Source organism: Mus musculus, chromosome 6 (assembly GCF_000001635.26).
Source record: "Mus musculus strain C57BL/6J chromosome 6, GRCm38.p6 C57BL/6J".
NCBI lineage: Eukaryota > Metazoa > Chordata > Mammalia > Rodentia > Muridae > Mus > Mus musculus.
The window spans coordinates 112,452,137-112,472,978 of record NC_000072.6 but is presented as its reverse complement, the minus strand read 5'-3'; the positions used below and the strand labels follow the sequence as shown (position 1 = coordinate 112,472,978).

General features: G+C 47.3%; 1 protein-coding gene and 2 long non-coding RNA genes across 3 annotated transcripts; 2 read left to right on the top strand and 1 right to left on the bottom strand.

Annotated features, from left to right (window-relative positions):
- Window positions 1–106: 106 nt before the first annotated feature.
- Window positions 107–13,474, bottom strand: Cav3 (caveolin 3). Its single transcript, NM_007617.3, has 2 exons — window positions 13,054–13,474; window positions 107–842 (listed from the first exon to the last, which is right to left on the bottom strand). The coding sequence occupies exons 1-2, from the start codon at window positions 13,165–13,167 to the stop codon at window positions 501–503; spliced, it is 456 nt and encodes a 151-aa protein (NP_031643.1). The 5' UTR covers window positions 13,168–13,474; the 3' UTR covers window positions 107–500.
- On the top strand, window positions 9,355–10,311 carry Gm35649. The gene is made up of 3 exons (XR_377961.3): window positions 9,355–9,535; window positions 9,951–10,086; window positions 10,203–10,311. It is a non-coding gene; the product is annotated as a predicted gene, 35649 (long non-coding RNA).
- Window positions 11,145–20,180, top strand: LOC115490429. The gene is made up of 3 exons (XR_003956496.1): window positions 11,145–11,235; window positions 18,514–18,671; window positions 19,688–20,180. It is a non-coding gene; the product is annotated as an uncharacterized LOC115490429 (long non-coding RNA).
- Window positions 20,181–20,842: the final 662 nt, after the last annotated feature.

The following is a 20,842-nucleotide window of genomic DNA, read 5'->3' as shown; positions in this document are numbered from 1 at the left end:
CTGGTTTTCAATTTGCCCAGAGGACCAACCGAATCTTCTGGGTTTCAGAACTAGAGGAGGGCACACAGCCACTGTACAGACGCAAACAAAGCATAGTGATCCCTGGTGCAGTTAAAACCCTTTATTGCAGCACCTTCCTCAATGCCGGCAGTCACTGCTTGCTCCCCCTAGCATGAGGAGACGAGTCACACCTCTAGAAGACTGGCTATTACAGTACATGTGAACGCAAAGCCTTGCGCTAGCTGCCTCTTAAGGAACCCTCCGCTCAGTCAGGGCCGCCGGGGTTCATGGGAGGCTGAGCGGAGCAGGGGTGCCCGTGTTTCCACACTGGGCTGTCTTTTCCTTCTGGCTCCTCCCGCACCAAGTTTTCCCATCTTGAGGTGGAATTGAGAGGAACCTCAAAAGGAAGAGCTCTCCAGCAGCCCATGTGGAGCAGAGCCAGGTATGCTCACCTGACCTTTGATCCCCCTGCCCAGCCTTCCCCACAGCCCAGCCTGGCTTTAGCCTTCCCTTCGCAGCACCACCTTAATGTTGCTGCAGACCTGGCCCAACGCAGCGAAGAGCGGGTTGCAGAAGGTGCGGATACACAGTGAGTAGATGTGGCTGATGCACTGGATCTCGATCAGGTAGCTCTTAATGCAGGGCACCACGGCCCAGATGTGGCAGAAGGAGATACAGGCGAACAGGAATCCCCAGAGCAGGGCCAGTGGAACACCCAGCAGTGTAGACAACAGGCGGTAGCACCAGTACTTGGAGACGGTGAACGTGGTGAAGCTCACCTTCCATACACCGTCGAAGCTGTAGGTGCCCTCGGGCTCCGCAATCACGTCTTCAAAATCTACCTGCAGGAGCCAGAAGGGGACAGCTCAACTCACAGGATATGTGGGCTCACAGGTAGGAGCTCTAGCCTGGACCAGGACCAGGCTCAATCCAGGCATCATGACTACTCCACGGTCTTCCTGCTACCCTAACTGCGGTGGGATCCCAAGGCTATGCTGCATCCCTCAGCGAAGGTGATGACTCTCAGTGAGATCTACCCCTTGATAGGCAGAAAAACCTATTTCAAGACAGAGTCCTAGTTCTTTATCTTTACACCCACCCAGAGCTGTGGGTCATGAATCACTGTAGCCCAGATTGCCTCCTTTATTTCAGCAACTTCCTCTATTTGACATACTTTTCCTGTTTCTGCTTGGCTTTAAAATCACTGCCGTGCTTTGGACTCTGAGTGGCTACTTACTGGCTGGATAACCCAAGCAGGTTATTGAGGTTTCTCTGGGTTGCATTTTTCTTGCCCTGTTTTGTAGGTGTTGTCAGAGGATTGAGTGAATTGAGACATACAAATACTCAGAACCCTTAATGGCAGGGTTAGGAATGGTAAGATGCTGCTAGAGATTGGATCTGAAATGTCCTCTAATAGAACAGTGCCTTGGTCCCCAGGGAGGCACTACTGGGAGACCAAAGGACCCTTTTTGTAGGCATCTAGTGGAAGGTTGTTAGACCATAGGTGCCTTCCTCTTTCTCTTTCACTTCCCTGCCATGAGGTGAATGCCTTCCTCCAACATGTGTTTTCAGCCACAATGAACTGTCTCATCATAGATTCAAAGCAATGGGGCCCTCTGTCATGGACTGAGACTTCCAAAACTGTGAGCCCAAAGCAACCTGCACTCTTCTTAAGTTGGATGTTTTGTGTACTTGATATACAGAAACTGACTGAACAGCTGTTGCTGGAGGGGGAGGCTGTAGTATAAAGATCGAGCCACGCCTGTGATCCCATCCCAGGGAGGCCTAGACAGGAAGATTGCTCTAAGTTTGATGAAAGCCTGCACCACATAGTGAGAGGCAGGTCAGTCTGTCTATAGTGTGAGATCCTGTCTCAAACAAACAAGTGAACAAACAAGCAAGCCACCCACAGGAACAAAAACCTAGAAAGCTAGAGTCCAAAGGAGAGCTTGCATGCCAGTGCAGCTGCTGACCAGATGGGTAGGTTTGGCATGTCTTTTAACTTCAGTGAGATTTGTTCCCTCCTCTTTAAAATGGAATTGGTCAACCAAAGAGGTTAGGTATAGAGTAAGGGACTCGGGGGGGGGGGGGGAGGAAGGAGCTCCTGAGGAAGAGGAAATAGAATATAGTTGTGGACTGGTGTTGGGAGGGGACAGCAATGGGAAGATTAATGAGAGAATCATTAATCTTATTAGAGACAATGAGGGAAGAGGGGTAGGGTAAGGAAGGAAGTATGGGGAGGGGTAGCTAAAACTAAAGGGCTATTTTAAGGGTCATATAGAAACCTACTACAGTAGAAACTTATTAACTTATGTACATATATGAAAGACATTCAAATGGAACCACCAAACAATGGGGGAAACAAATCCCAAACTAGACATCTCTTGTCACCAAATGAAACATCCAATGACTGGAATGGGTTACATCTAACTCAGTTGTTGGTCAAGGGGACTTAAGGGAACACCCATACAACTTAGGCTATTGTCAAGGCTATTGGTTGTGCCACACAAACTGACGGCAAGGCTGCTGCCTACCTAGAGCCCTCACCACTGCTGGGTATTGTTCAGGACACTGGAAGCTACTCTGCATGCTACCAGAGGAGAAGGGTAAACTCCAATCCAACGACAAACTCTGTGATCTACCATGGTGACTTGTCTGCATACTATGCTGATGTCGTAGTGGCACAAAAGTTGTGGGAGTAACCAATTACTATCTGATTGGATTGAAGGTTCACTCCATGAAGTGGAGTCCATCTCCCCCACTACTCTGGGGGCCAAAACCTGAGACCAGAGGGAAAGCAATACTACTGTTCTGCTAGAGGAATTTAGTAATAAAATGACTCCTAACAGCATTCTGCTATACTATCGACCAGCAGTTCTACTCAGCCACCCTCAGAGACGTTTTTCCCTGCAGCAGATGGGAAGAAACACAGAGACACATAACTCAAAATGTCCACAGTGAGGGACTTTGGAACACTCAGTCTTAAATGGGATGTCATTGTCAAATCCCTCCTCTAAGGGCTCAGAGAATTTTGCAGAAGAGGCGGGAAAGATTGTAAGAGCCTTAGGGGATGGAAGACACCAAGGAAACAAGGCCTTCTAGACACAGCAGGACTGAGGCACGTAAGAACTCATAGAGACTGTGGCACCATACATAGGAGCTATAGGGTCTAAGCCAGATGGGGTCCCAGTTCTGAGAGGAGAAGTAGACACAAGCCCCATCTCTAACCCATGAGCTATCTCCAAATGACAGCCACTGGCAAAGGAAAAGTTAGTTCTCTCCAAGACAGCTTCAGGAGGTGTGTAAATCATGAAAGATCAGGTCCCATGGCCGGCAGTGGAGCACCACAGAAAATGAACTCAATAGTTCTCCTGAAGGATTTATTTGTTTATTTTTTTAAACATCACAGGTCTTTTACTTATAGTGGTGGATTGTTGTATCAACTTTACACAAGCTAAGGTTATCTGAGAGGAAGGAGCCTCAATTAAGAAAATGCCTATATAAGATTGGGTTGTAGGCACACCTGTAAGGTATTTTCTTAATTAGTGATTCATGGGTGGGGAGGGCCCATCACATTTTGGGCGGTGCAATCCCTGGGCTCTATAACAAAGCTGGCTGAGAAACCACGAAGAGCAAGTCAGTAAGCAGTACTTCTCAATGGTCTCTGCATCAGCTCCTGCCCCCAGGTTCTAGCCCTGCTTGAGTTCCCGTCCTGACTTCCTTTGATGATGAGCAGTGATGTGGAAATATAAACCAAACAAACCCTTTCTTCCCCGACTTGCTTTTTGGTCATTGTGTTTCACTGCAGCAGTAGAAACCCTGATGAAGGCACTTAGAGATTATGGTTTCCTACTTTGCATTTTTATGGGCCTCTTGTGTGCACAAGTGTGTATGTCTGTGTCTGTATGTGTTTTTTGTGCTCTTGTGATTTTTTCCCTTGGCTCTTTTGGTTTGTGTGTGTGTGTGTGTGTGTGTGTGTGTTGCCCTATTCTGCTTTTCTTTGGTTGCCTGCTTATTTTCTAATGGTGATGGTGGGGAGGTAGGAAGGATCTGGGAGGAGGTGGGAAAGGAAAAACTGATTAAAACATATTGTTTGAAAAAAATCTACTTTCAAGTAAAAGGAGAAAAAATATTAGAAAAAAGTGGTTAGCATTTTTTATTGGTATAAAGAGCAGAGATAATTTTTCTTCTATTTTCTCATGACCCATGTATGTCTCACCATCTATTTATTTATCTACCCATACATTATCTGTTCATCTCCCTTTTTATCCATTTATTTACCCATGTAGCTAGTCATATATTTTCCTAATAATTCATGCATTTGTCTAACCATCTATTTACCTATCCACTCATTCCCTCTTCTACCCATTTATCTACCCATCTATTAATCTTCAGCAAGATATCATCTATTCATTTTTCATCTATCTATCTATCTATCTATCTATCTATCTATCTATCTATCTATCTATCATCTATTTATCATCTATCTGTTTATCTTTCATCTATTTACCTATCATCTATCTATCATCTACTTGTCCACTGCCATCATCTATTTATCTAACTACCCATTTCCCTACCCATTCTCTCATCTTCTACCCATACCCATCTACCCACCCCTCTATCTCTTATCTATTCATTCATTTCCTATTTGTTTGTCTATCCATATACTCACCTACCTATCCTCCCCTCTTCTTCTCTATCCATTATTCATATGTTCATCCACAGAAACAAATACTTACTGAGCACCCAGTGCTCAGTACTCAATACCTGCCACATGGTAGGTACTCGTTAATGATAAGTACTTATTCAAATGCTCTTAAAGTCTTATACAATATGTCTTGGAACTTCTGCTAACACTCCAGATGATGAATAGAAGAATTCTCCGGCTGATCTCCTCACATGGTGTGGACCTCTCAGTGACAGCTGACAATGGATGAATTCTTTCTTTCCTGCTTATGATGCTTGTCCCTTCTATGAGGATTTTTTGTTGTTGTTTTTTTTGTTTTGTTTTGTTTTTAAATTACCATTTCTTCTCAGAAATTATTTGGCACCCACACTTGAGTTATTTCCTGGGATCATCTTTGAGAGGTGAATGTGTGGCAACTGGTTTCTTTTCTTTGAAGCAGCAACATGCTGTTGGAGAGCTGGGCTGCGCAGGGAGGAGGTAGCTGCTCCCCTAAATTGAATCTGAGACCTGAGAGCACTCTGACCACAAATTCTGGCTCGGAGAGCCATTCATCAAAGCCATCCATAAGAGTCACTCAGCATGTCTAGGTTGCCCTGTAGTGCATCAAGCACACTGAATTCCTTTCCTCTCTAGCAGTGGGAGGGAGAAGGATTTTTCTTGGAGGGTTTGGGCTGAGAAAGTCTCAGAGTCACCTATGTAGCTGAAGGGTGGGAAGGGGAGATGGTACTCTTTCAGCCTGTGTCTTCTCTGACATAGTTATTTTGGGAGCAACAAGAAAGCCAGTTGTTTCATTGGCACAGGTCTGCACCGTCCCTGCAGTCACTAGAAGGTTGGCAAGGTGCAGGACCACTGGGTTGCCTGGAAATGAGGTGGGAGGACAACACCTACTCCTGCATCCAAAGTCTGCCTCCACCCAGAATTCCACACTATTCAGTCCTTGGTCATCCAGGGTTGGGATAATTCAGATAAGATGTCTAGGAGTATAGGAGGTGGTGTGAGGCTTCCAGCATCCACTTGGCTGATGGGCTACTGTGTGATTCAAGGCGCTATGCTTTTTCTCTAGCTATTTGTTGTGTTGAACTCTGCAGAGAGAGGATGGGGACATGGTTCTCGGCATAGCTTCAGTGTTGGCGTCTAAAGACAGGAGCAAAAACCTTAGCATGGCTGGATCCTGGTATCCTAGACTGCTGTCATGCTATGTAAGGGGTGGGCCATTCAGTCCCAGAAGGTCAGTACAGAAGCTGAGTTGGTGTTAGAAATGGTCATCGCAATTCGATGCAGTCATGTATGACTACTGAATAATAATATCAATGGGGATTTATACTATATACTCTCTTTTCATTTCTCTGATAATTTTTACTATGTCTTACAAAAGTATAACTGTTACAATAGACTGGAATAATCTCGGTCAGACTGACCATTGCCCACACAGTCTGAAAAGCACTGATGCATAAAATTACGAATTAAAATGAGATGATGGCTGTAAAGACAGTTTAACAAGATGGATGAGGTTTCTTTCTTTTGTTAGAAACAATATTAGCAGATTTCTGTATGATCTGGGATGACCATGGTAAAACTCATAATGCATTTGGACCCTCTAGATCAACTCTGCCTATACATCTTATACTAGTCGTTTCATAAGGTATATAAAGGCCAAGCATAATGGAATTCAAGCTAGATGGACAGCAAAGCCTGTGCCTCAATCTCCTCTGCATGCTTCTTGCCCAGGGTCACCACATGGGCCAGGTGCCTCGTCCAGCACTGCTTCTGCGATGGACCTGACTGAGTCAGTAAAGGAAGGGAGAAAAGACAAACACAGATAGACACAGACAGAAAGCTGGGATCAGGTGGTCTGGACTCTCTGATGGAGAAAACACAGTACCCCAGAAGCTTAGCATGTGTAGCATGCAGAGTTGAACAGAGAGGTGGGGCTGTTGCATACAGCTAAACAAGGAGGCAGGGTTTATGGTATAGAATAGACCAAGGAGGCAGACTTAGTTAATCTTTATAGGAGCAGTCCCTGTGGGTGAGCAGCCTTCAGGCTGGAAGTGTCCAGGAGAAGAAAGCTATGTGGACATTTTCTTTACATGTTAATCAACAACTACATACAGACCAGAAGGGGAGAGTTTGCCATTTACCTCTGACCCCCCATCCCCTGGGGAGTAGACTTTGCATTACTCCATGGGCCTGAGCCTATGTCAACAGTCAGTCAGAACTTCAATCCAGGCTTTCTCCACTCCCTATAGCCAGGTATGCCAGCAGGAGCTGAATCTCAGAAGGAGGTGACCAGGTATTACCAGAAGTTTGGACAGAAAGTATCCTACAGAGCTACCTGGAGAACCCTTGCTGGAGCACAAAGGGACTTGCGTTTGTGTAAAGGACCAGGGAAGAAGCCCTGGAAAACAAGGCCACAGGAAGTGAGACTGGAACCTCCTAGCAGGGCCTCACTGTCTTCCCAGTGCATTTTGGCACTTAGCCTCTTGCTGGCTTCTTCCTGGCATCTCTCTTGCCCTCTCAGCTAGTGCCTTTGGTGAAGATGGCACTGGTAGGGTGGGGAGAGATAGAAATGACTTGGCTGGAGTCTGAGACCATGTACTCGCTTCTGGCTGCTGGCTAGCTAGTCTCCCCAAATAACCTTCAGTGAGTCACACCTCTTTGTATCTATGACCGTGGGTGGTCTTGTCCCATTTCAAGTCTGAGGTTGCCATGTGACTCATTTTAACCATCAGAATGTGACAGAGAAAGCATTGGGCCAGCTACAGACTAAGCACCAGGAAGTCCTGTCGCCTTCTGCTTTAGGGACACCTGGCAGAGTTACTGGTTTTTGAAATGTACTCTTATACCTTGCTCTAGAGTGGTACTAAGTGTGTGTTTCAACCTCTCTCTAGAAACAGCCCTGAAACTCTGAGATGGAAGCTTACCCATGCCAGCATCCCCACTGAGTCCTGTCCTCTGTCTCTACCTGTGTCCTAGAATAGCAGAATACCTTCTGGGCTAGAATATGTTCTAGCCCAGAAGAGTCCCCAAGTGATGTCAGCCCTAGGATACCATCTGACTGAAGCTTCAGGGGATGTCCCCAGAGACAGTAGAACCACCCACCCAGCTCCACAAAGCCACAGAACTTCTGGGGGTGGGTGGGTGATGGGCTACATGGCAGCTGATTACTGATAAAAGCATGTCACTGGGGAAGGCACCCTAGATCCCAGGTTCACTTCCTAGAGGCTGCAGGACTCGTTTGCTGATGTTCAGACCTGAAGGACAAGACCCTCTCTACTTTGGTTGCGTAGACTTCTTATAATGACAAAACCCATGAAACCACATTTTAGCAAGCTAAACCCCACAAAGGAGACCACATTTTGAAAGGTCTGGACAAACAAAGCATCACCAGGTGAGAATACCTCTATATTAATTCCATAGCCTTGTGTGTGTTCATGGGTATGTGTGTATATGTGGGTACACATGCATATGTGTACATGCATGTGCCCATACACATGTGCACATATGTGTGCATGGAGGTGTGGGGCCAACATTGAATCTTACTCAGTTACTTCTCCACATTACTTTTCCAACACTTCCTCTCACCAAGCCTGGAACTCATCTATTCAGCTAGCCCAGTTAGTCTGCAAGGCTCAGGGATATTTTATCTCCCCCAGTCCCAGGGCTGGAGTTACAGCATACACCAGCCCTGCCTGGGTTCTGAGGAAGCTAAGCTCAGGTCCTTATGTGTGTGCAGCAAGCACTCTTCTGACTGAGCCGTCGCCCCAGGGCCCACATAGCCATTTTGAGAAGTAGTTTCTGGAGGGAGATAAAGGAGCTTCCAGTAAGGATCAGATGAACTATGATACACTCTGCATTGTCTGCCTGCCCTTTCTGCGTTCTCACCTGCACACTTTCTTTTGGGTGCTCTGTGCTTTCTTCAAGGGACAGTTAGTTCTGTATTCTCCAGCAGCCAGAATAGCGAAGAGGTTCTATTTGTGGTACCAACTCTGACTAGATGATGGGGCTTGGCTTCCTGGAAGAGTACTATGATCCATTAGTAATGCCTGCTGTGTACACAGGAAGGGGTGATGGTGGCACCTGCCCCTCACAGTTATCAACTCCATCCTGTATTCTTCCCAGAACTGTGAAAAGATTCCATATAATTGCTCATTCCACTTCCTGTTTCTAGAATGCCTGGTCCTCATTTCAATTTTTTTTCTCATTTTAAAAAGTGCACCTTGGGTTTCATTTGGGCAGGAAGACAGCCCTGATTTTCTCAGGCACAAGTCCCCTCTCTCCCCTAACCTCCAGGACACTTCCTCTGACACCCACTTATGGCATTTGGCACCTTCTCCTGCCCAGCTCCTTATTCTAGTCTCATCTGCAAGGCTCGGGCTCTTCCCAGGAAGAGGCATCGGGTCAGCTTTATTACTGCACAGCCATGTGTCACAGCTCCACCAAAACTGGAAGCAGGACTTTGAGGATAGACTGCTGGCTGCTCTAAATGCATCTTGGCTTTGCCGACAAGCAGAAGGTGCCATTGGAAGACGGAGGGTGTTTTGTGGCAGGTGTACATGGAAAATGGGTGGGGAATCCATGAACTGAGAAGAGTTCAGATACATCTGTCTGCTTCCCTTTCTGAGGAGCTGGAAGTTGCAGCTTCAGGAGCAAGGTCCCGTGTGTGTAAGCCAGTGAGGGAGGGACTTGGAGTCAGCTGCGCGCCTTCTCAGAAATGACTCCAGGGACTGGGGCAGGCTGGGGTTTCTAGGCTTGCCTGGGGGAGGGCGCTAGATTATCTCCACTCCGAGTCATCAGGAGGTGCCCTTGCATGGGGCACATGCACAAGTGAGCTTAGAGTCCCAAAGCCTGGTATGCAGTGGGCACACAGATCTTGGCATACCCTCTAGGCAGCATGGTGCCTGTTATGCAGCTGGTTCTCAGTAACATGGGGCGGGGTTTTCATACTAGTAGCAGGGTTGGGTGAGGAAGGAAATGAGGTACCCTCTTCACAGTTCCTCAATGCCCATCTCTCAAGCCTTCCACTCAGCCAGAGGCCTGACCCGAGCGTCAGAGACTACTTTAGTGGGTATATGGGCTTCATTTTCACTGTGGCTTTTACTGTCCAGGCCGGGTTCGAGAGCAGTACCTATAGGAAGTACCCCCTCCCTATGCTGGGGTCCCCCAGGTGGCTCTGTCTCCTTCCTCCCTCGTGTTTTAATACATGAAGTCTGCAGCTGACTGCAGTGAGGTCCCTCGTTCCCACTCGGGTTTCTTTCTATACCAGGGACTCCTGCTCACAGAGGGAAAAGGATTTTTTCGAGAGACTCAGCAAGCTTAGTGTCCTAGCTGGGGACCGTAGCTGGTGCTTCCCGGATTCTGTCTTTGCTGTTCACCCCATCCCAGGAGGACGCTGCTGACATGTAAGATCACCCTGGCAAGGCGACCTAGCATGCTTCAGTGGCTTCTGTGCCTTCGCCTTGACCTCTGTCTTATCTCTGTCTCTCACCTGACGCCTTCTGTCTCCTTTCTTTCCCAGGTGATGACAGAAACCCAGGCAGTAGAAGGCTGTCTTGTTCTGAGAGCCCACCCCTCCCCCAGCCCGTCAGCTCTCTGAAACTGTGTGGTATTTATGTTCCGATATTATCCCTCTTCTGCGTTTCTAAATGTTTCATTTCTGGCTCATTAAAAATGAAGGGAAGGAAATGCCAGAGAACTTCCTAAGGCAGAAAATGTCCAAACAATGCCAGCTAATTTCCTCTGAACAATATTAATTGTGCACCTTTTATTTAGTCTTTGGGAGATATTGGTATGGGGATCAGGGCTGCCAGAGAGGACGCTTTTCTTCCTCAGAGAAGTGACAGAGAACTGGGCACTACAATACTACCACTGCCTTTTTTTTGGGGTCCTAGGGTCTGGCTCCCTCTTGGCTCAGTAAAACCTTATCAATTCCCTCTGCACTTGGTACCCATCACAGCATCCCTGAGAAATTGTGTTGTCCTATGCTTTTTATCCCCAGCCCTAGTACCCACCAAGGACTCAGTTTTCCAGTCTTCTGGATGTGAGGCTGCCTGAGGGCTCTGCTCAGCCCCAGGTAACCACACACTTCCTGGGAGTGGTGACTGTCTTATAAACCTTCAGTTCATAACCGGGCATTTCTGCTGCCCAGAGATGCCTGGGGCTCATGTATCTGATGGAGGTGACTGGAACTGATGTATTGTCACATGGGGGAAATAAGGTTCAGACGCTTAGGTGACATATCCAGTGTCTTTGCTTCTGGGTGGAGTCTGGAGTTGAAACCAGGCAGTTTGGCTGGATTACTCTATGGAAACCATGACTGCTGCAGGTCTCTAGTATTTTGGAGTTGGGAAATTTTGCTTTGTGTGTGCCTCATAGGGTTCCATCGCCACCATTAGTGACCTATGTTAGCACACAATGGTGTGAGTTAGGTCAGACCTGATGAAGGGGTTCCAAGATGTGGAGCAGTTGACTACCTGGAGGAGTCAGGGAAGGCTTTTTAGAGGAGGTGACATTGGGTGGTGGCCTTGGAGTCTGAGTTGGGTAGAGTGAAGGTGCGCACTACTGCTCAGGATACAGGGGTATGCTCTGGGGGAGGGGGGGTTGGCATTGTGAGTCACCAGGCAGAGCACACAGGTGGCACCAGCTTGTGTCGGGTGTGGACGGGCACATGGAAGGCTGGGTTTTAGCCAGGTGGGAGGGGCAGTCTTGAAGGATGGCAACTCTGGCTGTGCCTTTGAATGAAGTCTTGGTTGTGTTGCTAAAATCTGTGGCTCACTTGATGCCACATCTCTAAATTCTGTGTCACAATAATCACAGTATAAAAAGAGAGACGCGGCTCCACTGTGGAAAAACGTAAGAATGTCCGGCACAATCTGACCATGTGAATCAGTTTTCAATGTTAAATTTTATGAACCAAATATGGAACATGTATTACTGAGGAAAATCTGGAGTCCACAAAGAGGTGTGTCCTCAGTAAAAGACATACAGAGTTCTAGAAACAGATGTGTATCCTTTTATGTGGCTTAGGTGTTGAAATGCTACAATTCTGGATACAGAATTAAGTGAAAACATAAAAATTAATTTCTTTTAAAAATTAGTGTGTGCGTGTATGTGTGTGTGTGTGTATGTGTGTGTGTGTGTATGTGTGTGTATGTGTATGTGTGTGTATGTGTGTGTGTGTATGTGTGTGTGTGTATGTGTGTGTGTGTGTGTGTGTGTGTGTGTGTGTGTGTGTGTGTGTGTACATGATGTGCTATGGTGCATGTGTGGAATTCAGAGGCCTTGTAGGAGTCTGTTTTCTTTCTATCACATAGGTTCTGGGCTAGAACTCAGGGTTATTAGAATTGGCAGTGGGCATCATTTCTCACTGAGCCATCTTGTTGGCCTCATAAAAATCAATTTCTTCTTTTTTTTAAGTAACTGCTAGAAAACTTTAAATTTCACAGCAGGTGGGTACTTTGGCCATCTCTATAATGTCTGCCTAGCTTTTCTGTAAGCCGGGTACGGCTCTAGTGGAATCCTATAAAAACTACACATGTAACACTAAGCCACAGTGACTGTCATGCTGAGAGCACAGTCCTCACAATTATATTCAGAGCTCAGCCGCTGGAAGGAGTGACTGCAGTGCTGTGGATGGTTTGACAGTGCGCAGGGTGACTGTTCCGGGGCCACACTGCACCTGTAGTTCCACAGGCAGCTCTGGCCTGTGAGTCCCAGTACCTAGCCTGGATGCCCAGCTACTCTGGGGACTCTGAAGCTGGTGGCTGGGACTTTGCTCTGATGGGGTTCCTCTGGCATTTAGTTTAGACAGAGATTGAGTCATGGGGACCCAAGGCACTTAAGTATTCTTTTCTGGGTGCCTGCTGAGAGGCCTTTGCCTAGTCCTGGCTACTAGGCCTTGGCTGAAGCAGGGAGCTAGGGAGGCAGGGAACATGAAGGATGGCCTGTAAGGCTCATTCTGCTTGAGAGACAAATACTAGGCACTGCTGTGGGGCAACTAGTGTCTCTTGGAGGGGCCACTGATGAAGCTGGCCTCAGATTAACCCCAAGCCCACTATGGAGACAGCCTAAATGCTGCTGGCAAAGCAAAGCAACCACTTGGCCCAGGTTCTGTATCTTCCCAGTGACTCCTCTGGGGCCTGGGGCCAGAGCCAAGGGCAGGCACTTGGAGCTACTAGTAAGATGGCATTTTTGGTGTCTTCCCCTTAACACCATTATGAAGGTGGTTAAAGTTTTCTTCTTGCCTTGCTAAGGCCTGTACAACTTTGCCTGTTTGCTGGGGTTTGAAGAAGACAGTATCCAGGGGATTTTGGGGAGGCTGACTTCAAGTGTGTGAGGACCATGATGTCCCACTTGGGCACCGAGCCTACCTTCACAATGTCCTCATTGATGTTCTTGGGGTCGCGGTTCACCAAGTCTATCTCCTTGCAGTGAATGTCCTTGATGATCCGAGCTTCCAGATCCGTGTGCTCTTCGGTCATCATTGTGAGGCTGGGGCTCCTTCAGGAGGCGATCAGAGCCTTGTGGCTGGTATCGTTGATAGTCCTGGGGGCAGAAAGACCAAGCTTAGGGTCTCCAGACTGGTGCCGCTGCCGGCTAAATAGGCCCCACCCAGCATGCCGGCTGACAGCTGTCCTGCATAACTTCAGCCGGCCTCTAGTTAAAGCTGCTGGTGGCACGCCTCCAAGCTAAAATTAAGACTGGATGGCAGAACGCTCCTTAAAGGGGGCTGTGCAGGACATTGGCCTCACGCGAGAGGAGACCTGGCATTCCCTGCCAGCCACCAGGGCCTGGCCTTCCCGGTACTCTGTGGAGGCGGGCTGAGCAAACCCCTTGGAGTCCCTGGAATTTGCCGCTCTGCTCCACTCCATACTCAGGCTCCTCCCAGGAGCAGCTGCCCAAGAAGGGAGGTGGGCTCGGTCCCAGCTCTGTCTCTTGCTAGCTCCTGAGTGACCTTGGCACATGTCTCTTCTCTGGGCCACCATGACCCTATCTGTGACTAGAGATACTATAAGGACCAGAAAATAACCATCAAGAGTCTTCCCACCCTGGAGGAGAGGAGACTGGCTTTGTTAGGATTCTATTGGAACTGGAAATGTCTGCTAGATTCTCCTTACATTAGGGGTTTGCTGTAGTAGTTAATCACTGTGTGTAAACATTTTAAAATTACATTTATTTATTTATTTATTTATTTGCGTGCAAGTGAGCAGTACACAGCATATACATGGGGTCAGAGGACAACCCAAGGGAATCTGTTTTCTCCTTCTGCCACGTAGATCTTGGAAATCAAACTAAGGCCATGGGGCTTGGTGGCAGGCACCTTTACTTGCTGAGCCACCTCAGCAGTCCCACCTGGCAAACAGGTCTTCATGTTTGCACGGCAAGCACTTTATAGATGGAGCCATCTTCCCACTCCCAGTTCATCTCGACTGTCAGGTTAACTGGACTGAGACACCTAGGAGATTAGGAGAGCGCACCTCTGGAGCTGTCTGGGAGGGTGTTTCTGCAGATGAAGCCACTGATGGATTCACAACTGGAGTGGAGGATCTGGAGGTGCTGGAGGGTGGAATGCAGGCTCGAGAGGAGGAAGTCGGTCACTGGGAGCCGCATGTCTCTGAAGGGCAAATCTAGTCCTGGTTCCTGACTCTGTTTCCTGTCTTCTGTGCTGTGAGCTGCTCTGCCCTGATATGGATTTGTCATGGATGTGGAGATGCTTTCTCCTGCATTCCTCTCACCCTGACACCCACGACAACCTTGCTTTTTTGTGCCCTGGAAGGAAGAATTTACACCACAGCACAGGTGGGGCCGCCAAGTAGTGTAGGTTTGTTTTTAGCGCCCTAAGTGCTGAAAGGCTGAACGCATCCTGCAGAGTCTGTCTCTAGTGCCTGGGTTTGTAAGTCTTGTTCTACCATCTCAACCTATCTTGCTTACCTCTGGAGCGGTCCAGGTGGTCCCTTTCCTAGAACAGAGAGAGGCTTTCTTAGCCATTCTTACCCACAATCCAACCTGTTACAGGGAAACCAGGACTCTCTGTATAGAGGTGTAAATGCCTGTAGAGTTGTGAAGTTTACTAGAGAAAGGACATCAGTGTCTTTTACATGCTCCTCAGGGTGGCTTTGAAAGACAGCGGGACCAGCTTTGTTGTAGGTCCAGTTATAAGCCTCCCCTTTACCTTGTCCATGTTATTTTAGCAGGCTCTTCCACCCTAACAGTTGTTTTAAGTGTAACAGAATTCAGTGAGCAAAAGTTAACCTTTTCTACTGGAAGCTGTCTTTATTCACAGTGACACCAAAGGGACAAAGACCTTGCTCTGCTCTCCTGTGCCTTGGAGCAGGTCTGTGGTTTCCCCTGCAAGTGTGTGTGTGTGTTGGGCTTGGAATGAGACAAGAAGAAGAAGCCATGGCAAGGGTGGGGTAGGGTTGCTCCATTCTTGATGTATCAGACCGTGCCATGTTGGCACCTTGACATGGCTCTGGTTCCAGCTTTCAGAATGTACACAGGCAGTCCATCAGCTGGGGGGGGTGTCCCTTTCTCCACTTCCTAAGTCCATATTACAATTTAGCTCTTTTTTGAAACTCCAGCATATGATGGATAACAATGTTGAATCCTGGAGGCCAAGGCCTATGCATCTGTTAACCTACCCACCTACACACTCACTCAGGGTTTCATTTTAGTCCTTGCCTCAAGGGTTGGGGTTAGGAAAGTGACCAGAAAGTGGTGGACTCTTCTGCAATGTGGCAAGTGATCTAAGATATGGTTTATGGACAAGCCCACAGGACAAGATGCTTTCCCTGATGCCCATAGGGAAGTCTTCCTGGGAGATGGATGCAGTTAGGCGTTGGAGGACAAGTAAGAGTCAATCACAGAAAACCCTTTAAATAGAGCAACGGTGGCTTCACAGCGGTGTGAACTGGCATGTTGAGCAGCATGGAGTGACTGGATAACGGGGCGGGTGAGTAGGTGACACGAGATTGTATCCTCAATGTGAAGCAACCCAGGTGTCATGCAGAAGAGCACTCGTTGTCATCTAGAGATGGGTGATGGCTTGGATGTGAAGCAGCTCCTGCAAAGGCCATGACGTAGTTCTCAGCTGATGGCTCTATTGAGAGGTGTTAGGGCATGAGGTTTCTAGCTCAGTCAGTGTGCTCATCCCTTGATGGATTCATAAGCTACCAGGAGATGAAGCTTGGCTGGAGGCAGTAGACTCCCGGGGGCATGTTACAGTAAATCTCCAACCCAAATAAGCCCGTGCAAGGAAAACACAACTCAGTTAATATGAATACACGCTGCGCGCCTAGATTGGGCTGATCTACCGCTACTCTACTATATTCCCCAGCTATGAGATTCTTTATAACTTGCTGTTTTCACCAGGCCATGTGCTTCTGCTCCATTTCCTTCCACCTCCTCCTCTTCAGTCTTCCCTTCTCTCCCTCTTTCCCCACTCCTATCTCTCCTTCATTCCCCAAAACCTTTTTGTTCCACCTCTCTTCCACTGCTCAATCACTAGCTCTGGTCTTTATTTTACAAGTTAAAATGGGGAGAAGGTTCACTTAAAGTCATTCTTGGGGAAGAGGAATTAGCATCAAAATACAAACAGCACCAGGGCAATCCACAAGAAGGGCATGCTTTTGAAAGGTATATCACAACCCATGACCTAACCTTCCACTCTTTCTGCTTCCTGGCTGCTGGGAGATGAGGGGTGCTACTCCTCTGAGCTCTTCTGTTGGATAGTCTGTCTCATTATATGCAGGCCCAGAGGCAATGCAGTCGAGCCACCATAGATTGAATCTAAAAGAGTCAAAATATATTTTCCTCCCCTTAGAATGTGCCCCTCCAGCATTTGTCACAGGATTGAACACGGACTAACATGAAGCGTTGGAAAACCACTGACAGCATTGTGGTGGCAGAGGAGTATGATCAGGCTTGTGTGTGAGGAAGGACACTGGTGCTTACACATAAGGTAGATGGAAACTAGGTGACGTTTGAGGTAAGAAGTGTGGTCAGAAAGCCAGAGGGGGACTGAGGTTGTGGCTCAATTGTTAGAAACACTGGCTCTTGCTGAGGGTGGTGGCACACGTCTTTAATCCCAGCACTTGGGAGGCAGAGGCAGGCGGATTTCTGAGTTTGAGGCCAGCCTGGTCTACAGAGTGAGTTCCAGGACAGCCAGAGCTACACAGAGAAACCCTGTCTCGTAAACAAAACAAAACAAAACACAAAAAAAGAAAGAAAGAAAGAAAGAAAGAAAGAAAGAAAGAAAGAAAGAAAGAAAGAAAGAAAGGAAGGAAGGAAGAAAGAGAGAAAAGAAAAGAAAACCTGGGCTCTGTTAGCATCATGACATAAATCTGAGCACAGTGGCTTAGCCTGCAATTCCAGCACTTAGGGGTAGGTGGGTGGAGCTGTGAGGATCAGGAGGTCTAGGCTATCTTTGCTATGCCGAAAAAAGAAATTGAGGCCAGCCTCGGTTGCAAGGGTTACAAGAGTCTGTCTGTCTGTCTGTCTGTCTGTCTGTCTGTCTGTCTCTCCCCCCTCTCTGTATATATGTATATATGTGTATACGTATATATGTATATATATATATATTTATATATAAATTAAATAGTAAAGCTGGAAGCAGCAAGGCTTTGTCTACATCTAGAAATAAAGATACAGAAATCATGTGGCTCCCACAATATAGGGCTCTCCTCACCCCCACCCCTGCTCACTGCAGTCGTTAGTTTAAGACTGCTTTGGTCACTTTGTGAACCAGACATCTGAATCAGCAACATCTGTCCTGCTCATCTCAAAGCTGCCTCACAGATATAGATGGACACTTTTCCTCCGACCATCACATCTGAGTCTAGATATACCTCACAGATATAGATGGACACTTTTCCTCCGACCATCACATCTGAGTCTAGATAAGAAGGAGGAGGGGCAAGGGAAGGCATTTGACATTAGAGTAGTCCCATTAGAAGCCCCCCACCCTGCAACAGTTTTCATTTATGTTTTATGTCTGTTATTGCTGATCCCTCTTGGCCACACAGGATAAGACTGCATATTTGTAGCTTACCACATTGTCACCTCTCTAAAAACAAATGTTAGGTAACTACAAAAACTGCCTATGCCCCTTAGGAGTTACTGGGGTCTTGCTCCTGCTCCTTCATAGTCTTGGCTGTGGGAGCAAGAACTTGGACTTTGGAGATAGATTGCCATATCCTTACGAGCAGGTCATTGTCCCCAAACTCACTGGTGTCATGACTACATGAATACCCTCTCTTCCTACCATCAGAGAGACTGAAAAGGCTTAAATCACTTTCCAAATAAGACATTGAAGTCTCTAGTGACACCAACAGAAATCTACCACAGAGACAGGTAGAAGTGATTGGGTCAGACTTGGCTTGGAGCCTTGTTCAGGTTCTACACTTGACTGTGATCTTGGGTATCATCACCATATGTAATAGTGAGTATAGTGAATGGGGCTTGAGACATGTCTTGGGAGAGACAGGGCAGTTTGGGGCTGGAAAAGAGATGGCTAAAAGGGAGGGAGCCAAAGATCTTTTGTCAAGTTACTGAAACTTTACAAATGCATCCAAACCATGACCCACAGCTCATATGTGGTCCGGGAGAGCCAGGAATGTGGACAAAATCTAAACTTAATTAAAACATCATAAGATTGTTTTATGGGGTTTCCTTTTATAACTTGACTGCACAGTAACAAAGTATGAGCTTTCAAGAGGTCAATGTTGTGTCTCATTGTCCAAAGTTTGGACAGAACTGGAAGATGTGGTATGTTCTGGGATTAATAGTGGTAGACTCTGAGTTGCCTAAGTCTAGTGTCTGACTCCCAACAGACTGCTCGATGGTGACAGCTGGGAGGCCCACTGTCAAAGTACCAAGAAGAACTACATTCAGACATGTAGCAGGCTGCTTGGGAAGGAAGAAGCCTGCCTTGTCCAGAGGCATGAAGGTGATGAACTGAGGAAGGGCCCAAGGCAAGAAGAGAAGAGGGGTAAGTGAGCTATTGGGCTAGTTAACAAATATTTCAGGAGGGCTGATTACATAATTTGCCAAGTCCATATCACAATAAAAATGAAGAGCCCCTCTGAAAGAAGAATCAGAACCAGGAAGACAGTGGAACTAACCTGGAGGCCTGTGAAGCCTGTGGATGGTGGCATCTGGGCTGTAGAAGGGAAGGAAACCTCTCAAGTGGGAAATGGAATGGGCCAAAGCCCCCAAGGCCTGGCCTCTACCGGCTTACATCAGTCAGGAAGACCTTATGTCCCAAAGGTTCTATAACCTTCCCAGTGCCACTAGCGAGGGACCAAACATTCCAACATTAGTCTGTAGAAGACACTTCATTCCAACCATGACAAGGCATCATCTAAGAATATGGCATGTAGTTGCCCACATAGAAGGCTGGGTCTAGTGAGGCTTCGCAAGCCCACGGTATTACAGCAGCTGGTACTAAAATAAGCCCCTTTAGTATCAACTTGTTCTGGTTATTTGTATCATTAAGGACAGAAAATGCTCACAGACTTCTCCGCCTCCTACCCAGGGCAGGGTCACTCTCTGTATTAGTCATTTTTCTTGTTACTATGACAAAACACTCACCAAGAAACACCTTAAGGAAGGATGGGCTTGCTTTGGCTCTCTGTGTGACAGTGCAGTCCATCATTGCAGGTTAGACATGGCAGCTGGAGTGGGAGGCAGCTGGCTACATTGTGTCCACAGTCAGGGTACAGAGAGGAATGGATGCTGGTGCTCAGCTCAGTTTCTCTGATTTGCTCAATGCAAGACCCACCCTCATGGGATGGAATCACCAACATTTAGGATGGGTCTTCCCACCTCAAGTAATCCAATCTATAAATTTCTTCTCAGGCATACCCATACCCTTATTTATCTCCTAGTTGATTATTGTCCCTGCAGGGCTGGCAATCAGTATTAACTAGCCCACTCTTCTTGCATCAAATGTATCCATGAGATGTCTTCACCTTTCCCTTCTTTTCCATTCACCCTCCCCACGAGGAGACACCTTCTTCTGGAAGAATCCACTCTCACACCAGAACCTTTTCTTCAGCTTCAAGGACTAATTGTGAAACACCTTGCTTAGAAGGCACCATGCAGGAGTCAGTTGCTGGGACAGGAGCGCTCTGTAGGCAAGCTTACTGTTCTCTCTCAGAGTGAGACTAGCTTCCATGTCTAAGCAGTTAGAAGAGCAGTGCTCTTTAATTTAGCACATCAGCAATGCATAGGGAGATAAAACTGAGAAATTTTCTTGGAGAACATAGTGACTGATCCAGGGCCCATAAATGTCCCAAGACTGTGCAGCCAGATGTCCCCCTATTCTGGCCTGGTGAAAGCTTCATGCTGTTGTAGCCTCCCCCAGCCTTGAGTAGACTGGCTTTGACCTTGCTGCCACTGAGAATGAGGCCACCTGGGATGGAACCTTCCGACTTAAATGGCTCTATTGTCCTGTCACCTGCCACTGCTCTTCTCCAAGACACTGCTACCTGCTGAGAGACCCTTGAGATATTCTGGAGACAGCATCTGGCAGATCACCTACAGGCTGGCAACAGGCATCAAGAATGGATTGGCGGGGGATGGACCTCCCCCCTTTATAAGCACAGACTCTTAGTAAACTTGGGGGCCTTGAACAGAAACCTGTCTTGGTCTCCATTATTTCTTTCACCGTTTCCTTCCATACAGCTCCAGCCTCCCATTCAGGAATCCAGTTAGTGTGGCCGCAGGCAGCTACAGGTGGCTTACATGCTGTTGTCATGTAGGGTGAGGACAACAGGAAAAAGCTGCCTATCTCTTCTCCTGTCTCTATCTACTCAGATCATCCAAAGGATCTTAAGCTCTGCTTCAAAAAGCCAGCATCAATGTCCTCCAGCCAGGCTATGCAGGGAGTCCTACAGAGCCAAGAACCACCATTCACAACGCAGTCCTTGTTCTGAGGTAGGCAGGAACTCCTGTGTGGAAGGAAACAATCTCTGGACCACTCTCTCCTTCAGCTTACTTTGACTTCATGCTGGCATTTGTTCTCAGCTCTGCGGGTGAGAAACCAAAATGAATAATGCATTACTTCAACAAATAATGGGGCTGAAAAGATATCCCTGTAGAATGCTTGTCTACCGTTTGGGAAGCCATTGGTTCCATTACAGGTAGTACATAAATCAG

Bases quoted from the DNA above. Each gene is read 5' to 3' on its own strand.
- Cav3 (NM_007617.3), bottom strand. From the start codon at position 13,167: ATGATGACCGAAGAGCACACGGATCTGGAAGCTCGGATCATCAAGGAC. The intron at 843-13,053 runs GTAGGCTCGGTG...TGGCTCCTGCAG, and splicing joins TCAATGAGGACATTGTGAAG to GTAGATTTTGAAGACGTGAT.